This window comes from Pyrgilauda ruficollis, unplaced genomic scaffold (genome assembly GCF_017590135.1).
Source record: "Pyrgilauda ruficollis isolate IOZ18807 unplaced genomic scaffold, ASM1759013v1 scaffold39, whole genome shotgun sequence".
Classification (NCBI taxonomy): Eukaryota; Metazoa; Chordata; class Aves; order Passeriformes; family Passeridae; genus Pyrgilauda; species Pyrgilauda ruficollis.
The window spans coordinates 4,858,335-4,874,822 of record NW_024525378.1 but is presented as its reverse complement, the minus strand read 5'-3'; the positions used below and the strand labels follow the sequence as shown (position 1 = coordinate 4,874,822).

Sequence of the window (16,488 nt, the reverse complement as noted above, 5' to 3'; positions counted from 1 at the left end):
CGCCGAGCGGGTGGCGGCGGGCGGCGGGCGGCTGCCGGAGGCGCTGCTGGCGCTGCCGCTGCTGCAGTCGCTGGAGCTGAGCGGCTGCGCGGCGCTGCGGGAGCTCGGCCCGGGCGTGGCGGCCGCGCTGCCCGCGCTGCACACGCTGGTGCTGAGCCGCAACGGGCTGGGCCCGGCCGGGCTGGGCGCGGGGCTGGGCGGGCCCCTGCCCGCGCTCCGCTTGCTCGACCTGTCCGGGAACGGGCTGGAGGCGCTGCCCGCCGCGCTCGGCGGGACGGGCGGCGGCGCGGGGGACGCGGCCCCGGCCTTCCCGCAGCTGCGCAGCCTCAACCTGAGCGCGAACCGGCTGCGGGAGCTGGGCCCGGGGCTCGCCCGCGCCGCGCCGCAGCTGCAGGAGCTGCTGCTGTCCGGGAACCGGCTGCGGGCGCTGCCCGGAGGGCTCCTGCCCCCCGACGGGCCGCCCGCGCCCTTCCCGCTGCTCAGCCGGCTGGACGCGGCCGACAACGAGGTGGCCGAGCTGGGCGCGGACATCGCGGCGCTGCCGGCGCTCAAGGTGGGAGCCGACCCCGCCGCCCCGCCCGGGTCCCCGTGTCGCGCCCCTGACCGTCCCATCTCTGTCCCTGCAGAGCCTGGACGTGGCCAACAACCAGCTGCGGGAGCTGCCCGCCGCGCTGGCCGACTGCCCCCGCCTGAAGGAGGCCAACTTCAGGGGCAACCAGCTGAGGGACAAGCGGCTGGAGAAGATGGTCAATGGGTGCCAGACGAAGGCCATTCTGGAGTACCTGCGGGCCGGGGGCCGAGGGAAGGGGAAGGCTGAGAGTGGCAGAGAGGACGTCAGGAAGAAGAAGAGGGAGAAGCAGCAGAAGAAGGACAGTGGGGATGTGGAGCAGGATGAGGTGGAAGAGGCGAGCAAGCTGCTGGTGAAGGTTCTGCACGTCTCCGAGAACCCAGCGCCTTTGGTGGTCAAAGTGAGCCCGGGTGTCAAAGATGTGCGAGCCTTCATCGTGTGCTGTGTGCTGAAAGGAGTGAACTTAAAGCCGGGAAACACTCTCAAGAGGTTCCTGACTATGCAGGTAACAGCTGCAGCCTCGTGGTCTTCATTTGGAATGGGAATATTGCTGGCAGAGTTGGAAATAGACAGTTTTAGGTCTCTTCCAGCAGATGAGTTTGGGAAACTTAAGGTGAGCTCGTCGCCCAGCAGGTGTGAGGGTACAGGGCGAGTTGTCCCTGCTGGCAGCACATGCCTAGTCAGTCTGAAATCAGCAGAACTGGTTTTTGGGAAGGACCCATCAGAGCTCAGGTATTGCCATGAGGGCAATGGACGCACTCACATTTGTGTTGTGGCTGTAACAGCAGCTTGTTAGTGCTGTGGATCCTGTTAAAAGCTAAAAATAACCCTGTGTCCCCTGGGTTGGCTCCAGCTTTGCTGATCTGTTAAAACCATGTTACACACCCAGCTTTCTGACTGAGGTATCCTGCCCACAGACCTGTCCCTGGGCCTGCTGCTCACCTGTCCCTTAGGTGGCAGGTGGGAGCTGCTTTCAGGTTGCAAGGATTGAGTATTTGGGATTGCTTTCTGACTTAAAATTTGGTTTCCCTGTAGAGAAACATGTGTTGTCAGGCTTTGCATTTGGGATGTAACAGTGATACAGGGAAGGGAAAGGCTCTGTTTTAGTCACCTGCTTGGTAGTGCTGCCAGCATTAAATATAGAAGATAAAAGGGATAAATCACACTGACTTTTTGATCTATTTTAATGGCTTCCTTTATGTTTCAGACCAAGCTGCACGAGGACATCTGTGAGAAGCGCACAGTGGCCACCATTGCCACCCACGACTTGCAGCTGGTCAAAGCTCCTCTGACATATGATGTTCAGCCTCCTGACGAGCTCAAGGTAGGGCTTAAGGGTTCTTTCTTACCCCACAAAACCTAGAAAACAAACTCCAGGAACTTTACTTTAGATGTTGTACTGATTTCTTTGCTGTCCTGGTGTACCAGGTGCCTGGTTTAGTACTAGCAGCTGAGCCTGTTTTTCAAGTGGGTGTTACAGGAGTCCAGGTGAAATGGAAAGTATTTCCATGGTGAAAAAGGCATGACAACATGCAGGAATACTGTTTAATTATTGTCTTGCTTACAGGGGAGTGTTGTAACCCTGGTGTTTGAGTGCAATTGAATGAAAATGTTTTGCTGTGTGGTGCAGATCATGCCCCTGGGTCGGAAGGAGATCAAGGCAAAGGACCTTCTCCGGCAGCTGCAGCTGGAGGCTGAGGAGCAGCGCAAGCAGAAGAAGCGTCAGAACGTCTCTGGGCTGCACAAGTCAGTGCCTTGCTGTGGTTTTCCCTCATACCTTTAGGGGACTGCACTGGAGACGTGACAGATGTGTTTAGAACAGCAGGTAGAAGGGAAGCAGAGAGGATTGAAGGCTGTGTGGTGCACATGCTGTGAGCTAAGGGAATCAGGGATGAGGTAAACTTGACGTAGTAGCAGATGGGCTGTAAGGGAGTGAGTGGCCCTGCCCTGTGCTGAGGTCACACACTAATTCCTTTTTGTCATTATTTCCTGCCCTTGTGTCCAGCTGCTCTCTCAGTTGCTCACTTCTTGCTGCTTTGTTTCCCATGGCAGGTACCTGCAGCTGCTGGATGGCAAAGACAGCTACCCGTGCCTGGTGGATGCTGAAGGTGCTGTGATTTCCTTCCCACCAATAACCAATAGTGAGAAAACAAAGGTACTTCCCATTCATTGAAATACCATAATACTTTATGGAAATACCATAAATACTTAATAATTAAGCAGTGTTTCTTTCTATTGAGAGATGTTTAGTTGAGAGATGTTTAACACAGTTCTGTGAAACTTGTGCTTTAGTCCAAGTATAAACTCTTACAGTTTATTTGGGCTCCACTGTCAAACTGAGAGGGATCTGGGAGTTAGTTACAGTTTTACCTCTGTAAATCTGTTCCAAAGCACTAGCCTGCCTGTGCAAAGGCTTTGTTGAAGGGTAAGAATATGGCTTTTGATTTGTAAAGAACAGCAGAGCTTTGCCCCTGATTAAACTGAGTGAAAGCCTTCAGCTCTGTGTGCTGGGACATGTCCAGGGGGCTGTGAGTAAGCTGCTGTGACTGCTGACTTGCTTCTTCTCTGAAACTCTTACAGATTAGAAAAGAGACCCGGGACCTGTTTCTGGAAGTGACAAGTGATACCAGTTTACAGATCTGCAAAGATGTGATGGACACCCTTATCCTGGTAGGGAGTTCAGGAAAATATTCTTCTGTTTTGGGGGGCTCCTACCAAATGTGTCATTGCTCACATGCATTGAGAAGAACACAGAAGCTGATTTGTATTTTAGTGGTATTGTTACCCCCTCTCTTTCTTCTCTGCCACAGAATTGATGTTGTTTTCTGTACTTTGGTTTTAACAGAAAATTGCAGAGCTGAACAGATCTGCCTTGGAGAACAAGGAAGGCTCTGGTTCAGATATGGAATCGGATGCTCTCTGTGGAGCAGGGAATTTGGACCTGCCCTTGGTGCTGGAGCAGGTGCGAGTGGTGGACACGGATGGGAACTTGAAAGTACTTTATCCTTCAAAAACAGACCTGGCCACAGTTTCCTCTCTGCTGACTGTGATCCGTTAGCAGCTGCCTGAGCTGAGAGAGGATTCCATTGCCTTTATTTTGGGTTTTTTCCATGTATTCAACAACACAACTGGTGCACAGTGAGATGGTTTGGGTTTTTAAAGAAAAGATGTGGAGCATCCTGCTGGGAAGGCAATGGCTTCAGAGTTTGAGCTACAGCAAGGAAAATTGGGATCTTTCATCCTTAACAGAGATCATCCATGTTAGGCCTGTGCAAAAGAGCAGCATCTTCAAACATGGACTGAAGGTGGAGAAGCTGTTGGATGTCAGAATGCAGTAGAGAAAATCATTAGTGTTTAAAACAAGCACAGCCACATTGTTCTGCAAGATCACTTTTTCCTCCTGGTGTTTCATCTGGATCATTATTATGGCAGCAGAGAAATGCAGGAATTGACAGTGTGGAACTGAGGTCCTCTGCTGGGTACAACCTGGAGTCAGAATGCCAAAGCATTTTGCTGACATCTTGTTCTGCAAAATTTTATTTGGAGTAACTGTGAACATTTAGTTGCTGTTGGAAGCATTTAATTGCTGTCAGAACTTGAGGGATGTGTTTTAAAGTGACGGTTTTTGTGCTCAGTCATGAGCACAGCTTCCATTTTTAAGGGATTTGTTGAGTCAGCTGCAGGGTTTGTGTGTCCCAGTGCATTTCAGGGCCACCCTCCATCCCTGTGGGAATTGTGGTGACCTTGTGTGTGCCCAGAGTGTCACTGTGGTTGAGCACTGGCTTTGTTCTTGCTGAGGAGGTTCAGGTCCATTCAGAGCTGCCTCCAGCTGCTGAACTCCCTGTCCCCTCAGAGTACAGGCACTGATGCCCAGAGTGACCCTCCTGGAGCTTTCTGCCCCACCCACATATTTTTGGCTTCCAAAATACAGGCAGTTGGAGCAGTTCTTGTTTGGCAGTCTCTGGGTGACCTATTTGAGTGGGTGAGCACTGGTGTGAACTCACACCTCTCCCTAAGCCAGGGTGACCCCCCAGATTGACTCTCTTCTGGTAAAAATGATATCTCAGAGCTCTAACTGAACTGCTGCTGTGTCAAATACATCCCCATGTTGGGACTTGCACATGGAATGGAAAAATAAAACAGCTTCTGCAGCCCTGGCACTGTCCCTCGTTTTGGCATTGGGGGATGTTCAGTCAGGTCACTTAAAAACTTCCCAAGGCAGAAATGGGAATTATACACTGCTCAGCTGCTTGTAGCCAAGCCATCCTTGTGCTTCAGGCTTCTCTGGGAAGTCAAGTGTTACTACAGACCAAGGACTTCCAGTGACTTGTGCTCTGAGCTGGCTGAAACAATTGAATCAGATACTCCCACAGAACTTGGTGTCAGTAAAATGAGTTTAATCTGTTGTAAGGCACCAGCTCCGAGCTGAGAGCCCAGAGCCTGAGGCTGACCATGGGTTCTGGCTCAGCCATCAGAGCCTTTCCATCCTGGAGGATTTCCTTCTCCTTGCTGGTGATGCTGTGCTGCTGTCGCTGCTGAGCAGTGACGTCTTGCTGCCCTTGTTCTTCAGCATCTGCTGGAACTCCGTCCGCTCGTTAAAGATTTTCTGAAAATCAGCGATATGTGAAGAGGAGGGAAAGCTGGGAGCAGCACTGCAAAGTGTCCTCTTACCTCAGCAGTGCCTTCCTGGCTGCTGGAAGCTGTCTGGAAGAGCCACATACCTGCACTGCCTCCAGCACTTCATCATCTGTGAGCTCGGCCTGGGGGTCCTGGCTGCCCTCCACGCTGAACGTAGCCTGGATTATTTTGTTTCTAAACCTTTCAAACTTTGGATAAAAGAAGAGAGCAGGTGTGTTCAGTCTTTATGTGCAAGTCCTTGGCATTTGCACTGATTTACAGAGACTGTGCTGTCAGGCTTGGGCAAAGGACTGGTGAATGATGATGTGGAAATGTGTTTATGTGAAATTACAGGCAGTTTGGGCTTCACTGAAAGTGCTGTGGTAATCATGTGGGTCTAGGTGGGCCAAGGCTCTTCCCCTGGCACCAGGCACATGTGCCTGCAGGAGACTTTAGGGTGGTTCTTGTTACCTTGGGTCTGGAAGGATGTTAGAAATCTGGTGATGTAACTGATCTGAACTCCTGTTTCTCAAGAGTTTCTGGTATTTGTGGTCTGTTTTCTTTTTAAGTGGCACAAGAGCTGCCTGCTCCACAGCTAGGGAGCAAATGGATTGAGATTCCCAAGTGTGTCCCAAGAGGGAGACAGGGCACTGAGGTGAAAGAGGCCACGCTTACCTTGCTGCTGATGAGCTCCAGTGCCACTCTGCTTTGCAGCTCTGTGTGCTGCAGTGTCTCAACCTGGCTCTGGGTCTCCTTCTGGGCCTGTTTCTGTGTCAGGAGATGGAGGCGGGTGCTCACAACCTCAGCCTGCAGCTGGCTGATTGTCCCCTGTAACTCACTGATGAGCTTGTTCTGCTCAGCCAGCTGTAATTCCTGTTCTGTAACAACCTGAGCAGATACAGAAATCCAGCTGTCACTGGGGAGAAGAAAGTGAGCAAGTTTGGCCTCATTTTCCCACTATTTGATCCATATGTTTCCTGGGCAAAATCTATGGACTGACAGTCTCACCAGTACTGGTAGCTCTTATTATTTGGTGTTTTCTCTAAAACTACTTGGATTGAGTGGGGGTTTTATATGCCAAACTCCACCATCCCTAAAACCAGCCCAGTGAACCAGCAAACACCAGACTTTTATGTAGAGGCTTTGCACGAATTCACCCTTTGAAGGTTGTGGTTCTCCTCCTGCATCATCACCACCGCTTCTTCCTGCCTCTGTTCTTCTGTCAGGCTGCACAACTGGAAAGAGAATATTTTACACTTCAGTTTCACAGCTACAGGTGCCCCTCCTGCCTGTGAGAGAGGGACATGTTGCAAAAATCCCAAATTCCCAGCTGCCCTGTCTCCTGCTAGCCATGGCCACCACGCTCTTGGGCCATACCTTGTCAGACACAGCTTGGAGCTGGACTTCTCTCTCTCTGAGCTGCTTCTGGAGCAATTCCTTTTCAGATCTGATTCTCCGAAGCTCAGATTCTTGGATCTCCATCTGTCTTTGCAAGGAAGAGATGGCACCTGTAAAGTGGGAGAGTACTCTGTTAGCAAAGCAAATCCCTCCTGAACGCTGTGGCTGCTTTTTTTCAGGTGAGCATAAGCCAAAGCCACTGTGGGAACAGTCTGGGACCAGACTTGGGACCCATTAATGCTGCAGCCACAGTAATTCTGGGTGATAATGTGGTTTGTGGGATGTGGGTTTGCACAGCCTGGGGAGGAAAAGGTGGTTTCACTTCAGGGTGACTAATTGTGGCCTTCCAGTACCACAGGGAGCTGACAAGAAAGAGACTGTTTACAAGGTCCTGGAGTGACAGGACAAGGGGGAATGGATTCACACTGATAGAGAGCAGGGTTAGATTGGATAAATGGAAAAAATTCTTCCCTGTGAGGGTGGGGATGCCCTGGCACAGGTGCCCAGAGAAGCTGTGGCTGCCCCTGGATCCCTGGAAGTGTCCAAGGCCAGGTTGGACAGGGCTGGGAGCAACCTGGGATAGTGAAAATGTCCCTGCCGTGGCAGGGGGTGGCACTGGCTGATTTTTAAAGTCCTTCCAACCCAAACCATTTTGTTATTCCTTGTGTATTAAACAACCCAGCTTTGAGGTGGGCACTGCTCTGAGAACATGCACAGTGGGCACCTCGAGCCCTGCTTTGCCACTCTGCTCAGCGCTTTCTCTGCCGGGTTTTCTCATGTTCTTCACTTCCAAGGGCAGAAAGAAACTGTTTACAAAACAAGCGGCTTTTCAGCCTGTGAGCGACACCCTGTAATGTTTCCAAGGTGAAAGGAGCCGAATTGAATGAGACCTAGGCAGGTAAAGGTGTGCTCTGGGCACTCCCCCATGTACCTATGGCCATTTTGTGGTCATCCTTGGCTTTCCGCAGCTCCTGCTGGAGCTGTCCCATGGTTTCGGTGAGCTCTGGTCCCTGCGAGTCATCGGCTTCCATCGGCTGGGGCTGGGGCTGGGGCCGGGCTCTCTCCCGGCGCCGCGGGGCTCGGAGCGGGGCCGCTGCCGGGCAACGGCGTGAGGCGGGCGGGCCTTCCGCTTCCGAGTCAGCGGGGCCGGGCCATGGGGCGGAGGAGGAAGACGCTGCACGACTACGCGGCCGAGTTCTCGGAGCTGTCGGTGCGGCGGGAGCCGGCGGGGCCGGGCCGGGCGGGCGCCGTGGAGACGCTGTTGTGCACGCCGTGCCAGCTGCCCCTGAGGGTGCGCCGCGACCGCATCCTGGAGCACCTCAGCTCGGGCCGCCACTGCCGCAACCGCCGCCTGCTCCGGCAGCTCGGGCTGCGCGCCCCGGGGCTCCGGTGAGGGACACAGAGCTGCTCGGGCTCACCCCTCGGCCTTTCCCTGCCTCGCCCGACCGACCATTGCTCCGGCTTATCCTGCCCTTTCCTGTCTCACCCACCCAATCTCAGTCTCACCCGACCCACCCCTGCTGGGGCTTACCCGGCCTTTCCCTGCCTCATCCACCCTATTTCAGTCTCACCCGACCGACCCCTCCTCGGGTTCGTCCTGCCTTTCCCTGCCTCACCCACCCAATCTCAGTCTCACCCGACCGACCTCTGCTCGGGCTCATCCTGCCTTTCCCTGCCTCACCCGCCTCATTTTACTCTTACCTGACCGACCCTGCTCCGGCTCACCCCAAGGCCTTTCCCTGCCTCATCCACCCTATTTCAGTCTCACCTGACCCACCCCTGCTCCGGCTCACCCCAAGGCCTTTCCCTGCCTCACCTGCCCTATCTCAGTCTCACCCGAGCCCAGAGCAGTGTCCCCAGCTGGACCAGTGCCCGTCCCCCTGTGCTGGGCACTGCTGAGACCCTTCGAGTGCCTTGCCCAGTTCTGTTCCTCACTGCAAAACAGACATTGAGGGTCTGGAGCGTGTCCAGAGAAGGGCATGGAGCTGGGGAAAGGGATGGGGAGTCAGTCCTGTGAGGAGTGGCTGAGGGAGCTGCGGGTGGCACTGAGTGCTGTGGTTTAATTGACAAGGAGGTGTTCAGTCAAAGGTCTGCCTTCATGATCTTGGTGGTCTTAATGATTCTTTAATTATCTGTCTCACCTGACCCCACTCAGGAAACATTTGGACAGCATCCTCACCCTATGGTGGCATTCTTGGGGTGTTCTTGTGCAGGGTGTTCTCAAGAGTTGGATTTGATGATCCTTGTGGGTCCCTTCCAGCTCAGGATATTCTCTGATCCTCTGATCTCTGTCCCCTCAGCTCTGCGGGTCCTGACTCCAGCCTGAACCTGAGCCTGCCCCTGCCACTCGACGTGCCCTGCCTGCTCTCCCATCCCTCCTTCCTCATCACCAGTGGATCTGGCACCGGCTACAGCATGGTGCCCTCCCCGCCCTCCTACCAGAAGCTGCTGGTTCCCCACCACCCCATCCCCGCCACGCACAGGGACGACCCAACACCCTCCACCAGCCACCCCTCACCGCTGGCCACCTTCCACACCAGGACTGCACCTCTTGGCCAAAGTGGGCCCACACCTGATGCCTCCAACAGCCCAGCACCTCCCTCATCTCACGGTGGCAGCAGCGCCGGCCTCGTGCTGTTCGGCGCAGGGCTCGTGAGCACAGCCTTGTTGCAAAGCCTGCTGGAGGAAGCGGGCTGCTGCCTGCTGTACGTGCTGGAGGATCAGCTGGAGGAGGTGGAACGTGGCTTTGGCACCCAGGTCCCGGCTGGCACCAGGGTGCTGCGGCAGCAGGATGCCAGCGTGGCGCTCAGCGATCCGCGGTACTGACGGCCACCAGCTCCTGGGTGTGGCTCTGCTCAGGGAGGGGGGTTCCATACAAGCCTTGCCTTCCCCTCTAGGATACTGTGTTAGCCCCATACTGTGCCTCTGGCCATCCGTGTGGGAGTGAGGGGTCCTTTTGTCACCTAGCCACGGGTCCTTCAGGAGTCTCTGGGTTTGTGTACCCAGATTAATGGAAACTTGGAGGTGTTCAGTTACAGGCAGTTTTCTTAACAAAAATTAAAAAAAAAAAACTTCCAGCTCAGGATATTCTCTGATCCTCTGGTCTCTGTCTCCTCAGCTCTGCAGGTCCTGACTCCAGCCTGAACCTGAGCCTGCCCCTGCCACTCGACGTGCCCTGCCTGCTCTCCCATCCCTCCTTCCTCATCACCAGTGGATCTGGCACTGGCTACAGCATGGTGCCCTCCCCGCCCTCCTACCAGAAGCTGCTGGTTCCCCACCACCCCATCCCCGCCACGCACAGGGACGACCCAACACCCTCCACCAGCCACCCCTCACCGCTGGCCACCTTCCACACCAGGACTGCACCTCTTGGCCAAAGTGGGCCCGCACCTGATGCCTCCAACAGCCCAGCACCTCCCTCATCTCACGGTGGCAGCAGCGCCGGCCTCGTGCTGTTCGGCGCAGGGCTCGTGAGCACAGCCTTGTTGCAAAGCCTGCTGGAGGAAGCGGGCTGCTGCCTGCTGTACGTGCTGGAGGATCAGCTGGAGGAGGTGGAACGTGGCTTTGGCACCCAGGTCCCGGCTGGCACCAGGGTGCTGCGGCAGCAGGATGCCAGCGTGGCGCTCAGCGATCCGCGGTACTGACGGCCACCAGCTCCTGGGTGTGGCTCTGCTCAGGGAGGGGGGTTCCATACAAGCCTTGCCTTCCCCTCTAGGAAACTGTGTTAGCCCCAGACTGTGCCTCTGGCCATCTGTGTGGGAGTGAGGGGTCCTTTTGTCACCTAGCCACGGGTCCTTCAGGAGTCTCTGGGTTTGTGTACCCAGATTAATGGAAACTTGGAGGTGTTCAGTTACAGGCAGTTTTCTTAACAAAAATTAAAAAAAAAAAACATTTTCCTCCATTCCCACAGAGCAATAGTAAATGACACCTTCCCTGCTGCCTGCCAGTTTCCCTGTCTCAGAGCAGTCAACTGAGTTTGGTGGCTCTTGGAGCTCTGAGATAAGCAAGGGTTGGTGTAAATAGGGAGGATTCTGGCATTTTGCTTTACAGTTGAACTGAACAACTGTAACATCACTGAGGTGCTGTTGCTGTCATGTCTAAAATATTGCAGGAGCAAAAGCAGAGCTTTTAGGAAAGGCAGATTTGATATTAAAAAATGAATCAGAGGAAGCTAAGGAAGCATTGATCAGCAGCTCTACCACATAAATACTTTGGCTTTCTCTGTGTGTGTTAACTGATAGGATTTAAATCCTTTTTAAAGAAAACCTTTAAAATACTTTCTCCTAGAAGATGCAGGAAAAGCAGTGCAATTCCTTTGTGTCACTTGTGATTTCAACCTATGTGTGTCGCTCTATATTTCATCTTTGGAGCAAGCACCAAGTTCCTTCTATAACCCACCTGGCTCTTCCAGAGCAGCGGGATTTTAGGTTTTTTTAACTGTAACCAAATAGATGTTTTGAGCACTGTTTGATCTCGTGAAAACCTTGTCCTTACTGAAGATCTGTCTTGATTCCTGCAGAGTCTCTGGAGCCATTATTTGTTGCCCACCTGACAAAGCCCCTGAGATGGTAAGAGATGCCTTACGAGCAGGTGAGAGGAGCAGCTGCACATTCAGCTTTTCCCTGTGCCCATTGATGTGCACTTGTGAGTGTGTTTGTGTTTCAGCAGCAGCGCTGGAGCTGTGCAGGCTCTCAAATTGAGTAATTAAAGTGACTGAGATCCCTGCTGATGTCAATGGCTGGACACCAGTGGGGTTTGTGCTAAGCTGGTCCCAGTATGACTGGGCAGTGTCTCATCCTAAAGTCCCACCAGGGCTCACAGGAAAGCTGTCACCAAAACAGTCGCACTCCTGGGGTCTGGGACAGCTGCAACCACAGCAGGCAGGCAGAAGGGGGAAAATGGCATCAAAACCAGAAATGTAACGAGCGGATACTGCAAGATCAAGGTGTTTTGTGCAGCTGTGTCTCCCCTGAGCCCTGTGTGTGTCCTGTTTTGCACAGGTAAAGGTGTGTTCTGTGAGGGGCTGCCCAGCTTGGACAGACAGACAGCAGAAGCCTGTTTCGATGAGGCCGACAGGTGTGGGAGGCCTCTCGTGTGTGGGTTCTACAAGTAAGACCTGTGTTTTTCCTGTGATTTATTCTTGATAAAATCACATGTCTGGAAGCAGCACTGATTCCTCAGGCTTTCCTGCCTTTGTCCTCAAATCAGCTTGGTTTCACCTCATTCCTTGTTTCCCTTGGAAGGCGCTTTGACCCAGCCCTGCAGTTCCTGTACAAGAAGGTGCGGGACAGCCGGGCGCTGGGCAGGATCCAGCGGATATGGACCAGCAGCAGCCTCTATCCTGCGGCCTCTCTGAGCCTGCTGAAAGCCTCAGGTAACCAGCAGCTCCCTGCTGAAGAGTCTGGGCTTCACTCAGAGTCATGGAATGGTTTGGGTGGGAAAGGACCTTTAAGCTTATCTGTTCCACCCCCTGCCATGGGCAGAGACACCTTAACCAGACTAGGTTGATCCGAAAGCTGTCCTGGAAGTGTCTTTATGCTCTGTGGGAATTCACCTGAATTTGTATAGCCTTCAGATCCATGGGGAGGAGTGTTTTTTGAGGAGTGTTTTCTTTACCAAACTTCATTTCTGTGCATTTTTTTGTCCCTTTAGAATTAGTTCCTTCACTGTGGGGGCTTTTTATACCATCTCTGTGCAGTTCAGAAATGTACATTGGCTGTGGGTTTCAATATGGAAACATTAATGCCCAGTTTTGGTTCTTCCAGGTGGAATTTTTTACAATGCTGCCGTGCATGACATAGATATTATCAGTTTGTTGTTGGGAGAGAGTGTGCCAGATACAATATTTTCCCTGGGCCATGCCTTCTGTGCAGGTAAGAGTCTTTTGATGGTTTATTGGGTACCTCTGGACTTCAGGGTTAAAACTGGGAAGAAAGAAGGAACGAGAGCATTATAGCCATGACATTTGTTCCATCATGGAGCAGCTAAATAAACAGGCTGGTGGAACAGAAGGCAGATTCCTTGGGGGTATTTGGTGAAGATCTCTGAATCTGGTGAATCTCCTGCTGAGGTGAAGCAGTTGCAGTGGAGTTATCATTGAACATGACTCTGCAGGACACCAGGTTTGGAATCAGAGTGCAGAAGAAACTGGGCTAATGTTTGAGCTCACAAGAATGTCAATGAAATGTTCATTCTCTGCTTTCTCTGGCCCTTCCCTGTGGATCCCAGCACAAAGCTGTGTGTTTGCTGTGGGTCATGTTGGGCTGCTGTGCACACTGAGTTACCACACTCATTTAAGTGAACCATAAAAAGTGGAAGCTGCCATTTTTGAAATGGAAATGCAGAGTTTTAATTAAAGTAATTGCAGCAGCTGCCAGGCTTGGCTGGCTGGGGTGAGGAGAGGCAGGATGCAAGGCTCTCTTCCATGGCACACATTGAAATGCAGCAAACCAGAGCCCTCCAGGAGGGTTCTGTACCCTCTGCCTTACTCCTGCAACATGCTGGAAGTTGTCTGATCCTGGAGGCACAGGTGGGTGCCCTCACTAGGGAGCTGCAGGCTGGGGAGGTGGAGTTTGGCCTGGGCTGTGTGTTCCTGCAGAGCTGCCTGTGTTCCATCAGGAATGCTGGTGAAGCAGCTGGGGTGCTGTCACCAGTGTGTCCTGTAGGAAGGTGTCACAAAGCCGGTGTCACCTCCCCAAGGAAGAACAGCAGTTTGTAGCTGTAGGATGTGCTGGTTTGCTGTTCCTGGGGTGAGTCAGGCCTGTTTTGTCCCCAGACATGGGCTGCCTGAGGGACGTGGACACGGTCACCATCTGCATGAAGTTCCCCAGCGGAGCCATTGTCACTCTGGACATCAGGCAGCACTGCACCAGGAGCTGTGACCAGCGGCTGGAGGTGGGGTCCTGCTGCTCAGTCAAGTCTGTTTTGACTCCAAGGCCCAGCACAATTTTTCCCCTCTGGGTGTGCCTGCAGCACATTTCCCAAAACCCCTCTGTTACAGAATCACTGAGGTTGGAAAAGACCTCCAGGATCATCAAATCCAACCTGTCACCAATCCCCACCTTGTCATCCAGAGCAGAGCTCTAAGTGCCACATCTGTTTGTTTGGCTGTTGTCTCAGCAGCAGTGGCTTCTTGTCCTTTTTCAATCTACAATCCTTCTCTTTTCTCACCCAAATTTTCTTTCTCTCCCATGCATTATGTGGTGTTATGAGCTGCATGAATCATACCAGAGCAGGAGCTGGTGTCAGCTCTCCTGAAGCTGAAATTGAGCAGATTTCCTTTGTCCTTTCCAGAGTGGAAGTGTAAATTCCTACAGTCATGAATAATTACAGCTATGGGGGCTGTTCTTGGGGAGGAATTTCTGTTAGGCACTTCTAAAAGGGGCTTTGCTCAGGTGAGGTACCACACAAGTGGAAGCCACTGTACTACAGCAGATCCATGGTGTTTCTGTTGTGTCTGAGCCATACCAGGGCTGGGGCAGGTGTGACTCCTCATTTCAGAACCTACTTTTGTCTTGGTTTTACAAACCAGGGCTTCTCTAACCTGGCCAGGTGTGTGAGGTTGAAAATATGATAATTTAAAAATGCTCTTTCTTCCCTGTTTTGCTCCTTCCCTCAGGTTCACGGGTCTCAAGGGATGTTAAGGGTGGACAACCAGAACCCCCTGGGCATCACAGAGCATGGGACTTCTGTGTCCATCTGCCCCCAAACCCAAGCTGAGCGCTATAGAGATGCATACAGGGAGCTCTTCCGGCACTTCCTGAGAACCCTGAAAGGTGGGACAAGGCTTAAATTGATGGCTGGTGTTGCTTTGGGTTGGTTTTGTTGGGGGTGCACTGTGTCAGGTCATGGACATGGGTGGGGGATGACGATCTGAAACTCTGCTGGGAAGAAATGAGAGTTGGGAGGGGAAATTGCCTTGGACCTTACTGTCCTTTGTGGTGAAAGCAGCTGTTTGTGACAGCCAGGAGATCCTCACCTGAGCCCTGGCTGTCCAGAAGGGATAAAAATCAGAGAATCATGGAGTGGCTTGGTTAGGAAGAGGCTTTGAAGATCATCTAGTCCAAGCTATTTTTGTTAAACAGTATTTCAGTTCTTGTGGCTGCATTGACAGGGCAGGAGGAGGTGCTGAAATGTTTTAACTCCTGCAGCACCAGTGCTGTGGTGGGATCTATGCTCACAGGGGACCACGGGTTTCATCCAGTGCTTTGTTGCTGTCCCACAGGCCAGGAGCCCCCCGTGGTCACCAAGGAGCAGTTCCTCTGGACAATCCAGGTCGCTGCAGCAGCTGAGCAGTCCTGGAGGAATGGATCTGCCGTGGACTTGCACAGCAGTGCCGCTGGAGTCAAGGCTGAGCTCGTGTGACAGCCGCTCCCACCCAGTGGCCTCAACAGAAGCCTGGATGGTGGTTTTGGTGTTCCCACTGGGAATGCCCAGCAGACAGAGGCACTTCTGAACCAGGAGCATTTGGTGCTGGGGCAGTGCAGGGTTCCTACCATGTCAGCCAGAGCCTGCAAGAAATTCCATGTGGTTTCATCCAGGTGGCTTTTCCTCCTGGAGAGTGCTGCTGGCCACAGAGCTCTGTTTCCCTGGGAGAAGAGTGATGCTCCTTGGGCCAGGCAGGGTGGTGTAGGACCACCAATAGCTGGGATGAGGGAGAAATCTCCCCTTGGAGAGGGAACAGCCACTGCCTGCCTGGAGGAGAAGTCACAAGCAGGCACCTTCCCAGCAGTGCCACAGGGGAGGTGATTTAATACTCAGAAAACCACAGGAGCATCTGTGAGTATGTTTAGATTGGATATATGGAAGAAATTCTTCCCTTTGAGGGTGGTGAGGAGCTGGAATAGATCTCCCAGAGAAGCTGTGGCTGCCCCTGGATCCCTGGAAGTGTCCAAGGCCAGGTTGGACAGGGCTTGGAGCAACCTGGGATAGTGGAAGGTGTCCCTGCCATGGCAGGGGGTGGGATGGGATGAGCTTTAAGGTTCATCCAAACAAACCAGTCTGGGATTCCATGATCCTGTTTGGGACACAGACCCCAGCAGAAGGCAGAGCCACAGGCCAATCAGTGTCTCTGCCAGGAGCTTTGGACCTTTGTCATGTCTGGAGCTCTCTGCAGGTCTGTGGCTCTGACTGTTCCTGTCTGGCTGTCACATGCCAGTTTTCAAGATCTTTTGAAACCTTTTTTTTTTTTTGTATTTTTTATTGAATCACAACAACATTCTTGACTTCTTCCATTTCAAGGCATTAGTTTATAAACTTCTTGCAAGAACCTTTAGTTCAATCAATTTCCAATTCCTACCTGTGGAATATATACTCCTAAAACTAGAAATAATGGTGAAATTTATGTTCTTTTTGGGAAATTGTTTTTAACAGCATAATTTTTCAAGCTCAGAAAACCTGTGTCTGAATGCTTGTTGTCTGTTCCATTCACTATTTTTTAGCCATTTATGGTGAAAAAAAAAGATTTATGAGTTCAGAAGTTGGTTTTTGCCTCTCTGTACTTGCTGTAGCAGATTAGTACACAATGGTGGGTTTCCTTTTTGTTTCAGTAGCTTCAGGCCCTTTGAGGTCCTACAGTTGAAGGTTTACTATAGGTTAGGAGGGCACTTTCTGTCCAATTTTAATTTCCAGATGCAAGAATTCCCACATTGCTTTTATTGTGTTACAAAAAAAAAAAAAAAACAAAAAAAAAACCCAAAAAAATAAACAAAACAAAAGATAAACCACAGCTATAAAAATAACACATTTTCCAAAGATAACATTACAAAAAATACAATTCCTATCACAGAGTGATCCATTAATACTGCTGGGAACAGCCCTGGGAATGCTGGAAATGTGAGTGGTTGTTGCAAAAGCTTTAAAGCATTAAAGTGCTTTACTGAGCCATTTCCTGGGGACACAGAGTC

The 16,488-nt window shown here is 52.1% G+C and overlaps 3 protein-coding genes across 3 annotated transcripts in view; 2 read left to right on the top strand and 1 right to left on the bottom strand.

Moving 5' to 3' along the window:
- Positions 1-5,720, top strand: part of LRRC47 (leucine rich repeat containing 47) — a 7,074-nt gene extending 1,354 nt beyond the window's left edge. The window contains exons 2-8 of the mRNA XM_041476556.1: positions 8-553; positions 627-1,073; positions 1,776-1,892; positions 2,199-2,314; positions 2,621-2,723; positions 3,149-3,238; positions 3,414-5,720. Coding sequence (XP_041332490.1) covers positions 8-553; positions 627-1,073; positions 1,776-1,892; positions 2,199-2,314; positions 2,621-2,723; positions 3,149-3,238; positions 3,414-3,626 — 1,632 coding nt within the window. The 3' untranslated portion in view covers positions 3,627-5,720. The remainder of the gene's footprint in view (positions 1-7; positions 554-626; positions 1,074-1,775; positions 1,893-2,198; positions 2,315-2,620; positions 2,724-3,148; positions 3,239-3,413) is intronic.
- Positions 5,721-5,749: 29 nt separating this feature from the next.
- Positions 5,750-7,614, bottom strand: CCDC27 (coiled-coil domain containing 27). The gene is made up of 4 exons (XM_041476504.1): positions 7,515-7,614; positions 6,563-6,693; positions 6,343-6,420; positions 5,750-6,073 (listed from the first exon to the last, which is right to left on the bottom strand). Exons 1-4 carry the CDS (start codon positions 7,612-7,614, stop codon positions 5,750-5,752), a joined length of 633 nt encoding a protein of 210 aa, XP_041332438.1.
- A 15-nt stretch (positions 7,615-7,629) lies between these two features.
- LOC121358383 (myo-inositol 2-dehydrogenase-like) lies at positions 7,630-16,265 on the top strand. The gene is made up of 9 exons (XM_041476502.1): positions 7,630-7,972; positions 9,702-10,220; positions 11,103-11,173; positions 11,584-11,692; positions 11,827-11,957; positions 12,349-12,456; positions 13,359-13,477; positions 14,202-14,358; positions 14,808-16,265. The coding sequence occupies exons 1-9, from the start codon at positions 7,737-7,739 to the stop codon at positions 14,945-14,947; spliced, it is 1,590 nt and encodes a 529-aa protein (XP_041332436.1). The 5' UTR covers positions 7,630-7,736; the 3' UTR covers positions 14,948-16,265.
- Positions 16,266-16,488: the final 223 nt, after the last annotated feature.

Excerpts from the sequence above, each read along its gene's own strand:
- CCDC27 (XM_041476504.1), bottom strand. The coding sequence starts at position 7,614 with ATGGAAGCCGATGACTCGCAGGGACCAGAGCTCACCGAAACCATGGGA. Across the intron at positions 6,694-7,514 it reads TGACCACAAAATGGCCATAG|GTGCCATCTCTTCCTTGCAA; the intron begins GTACATGGGGGA and ends CCCACTTTACAG. Across the intron at positions 6,421-6,562 it reads TCCAAGCTGTGTCTGACAAG|TTGTGCAGCCTGACAGAAGA; the intron begins GTATGGCCCAAG and ends TTCTCTTTCCAG.
- LOC121358383 (XM_041476502.1), top strand. The coding sequence starts at position 7,737 with ATGGGGCGGAGGAGGAAGACGCTGCACGACTACGCGGCCGAGTTCTCG. Across the intron at positions 7,973-9,701 it reads CTGCGCGCCCCGGGGCTCCG|CTCTGCAGGTCCTGACTCCA; the intron begins GTGAGGGACACA and ends CTGTCTCCTCAG. Across the intron at positions 12,457-13,358 it reads GGGCCATGCCTTCTGTGCAG|ACATGGGCTGCCTGAGGGAC; the intron begins GTAAGAGTCTTT and ends TTTTGTCCCCAG.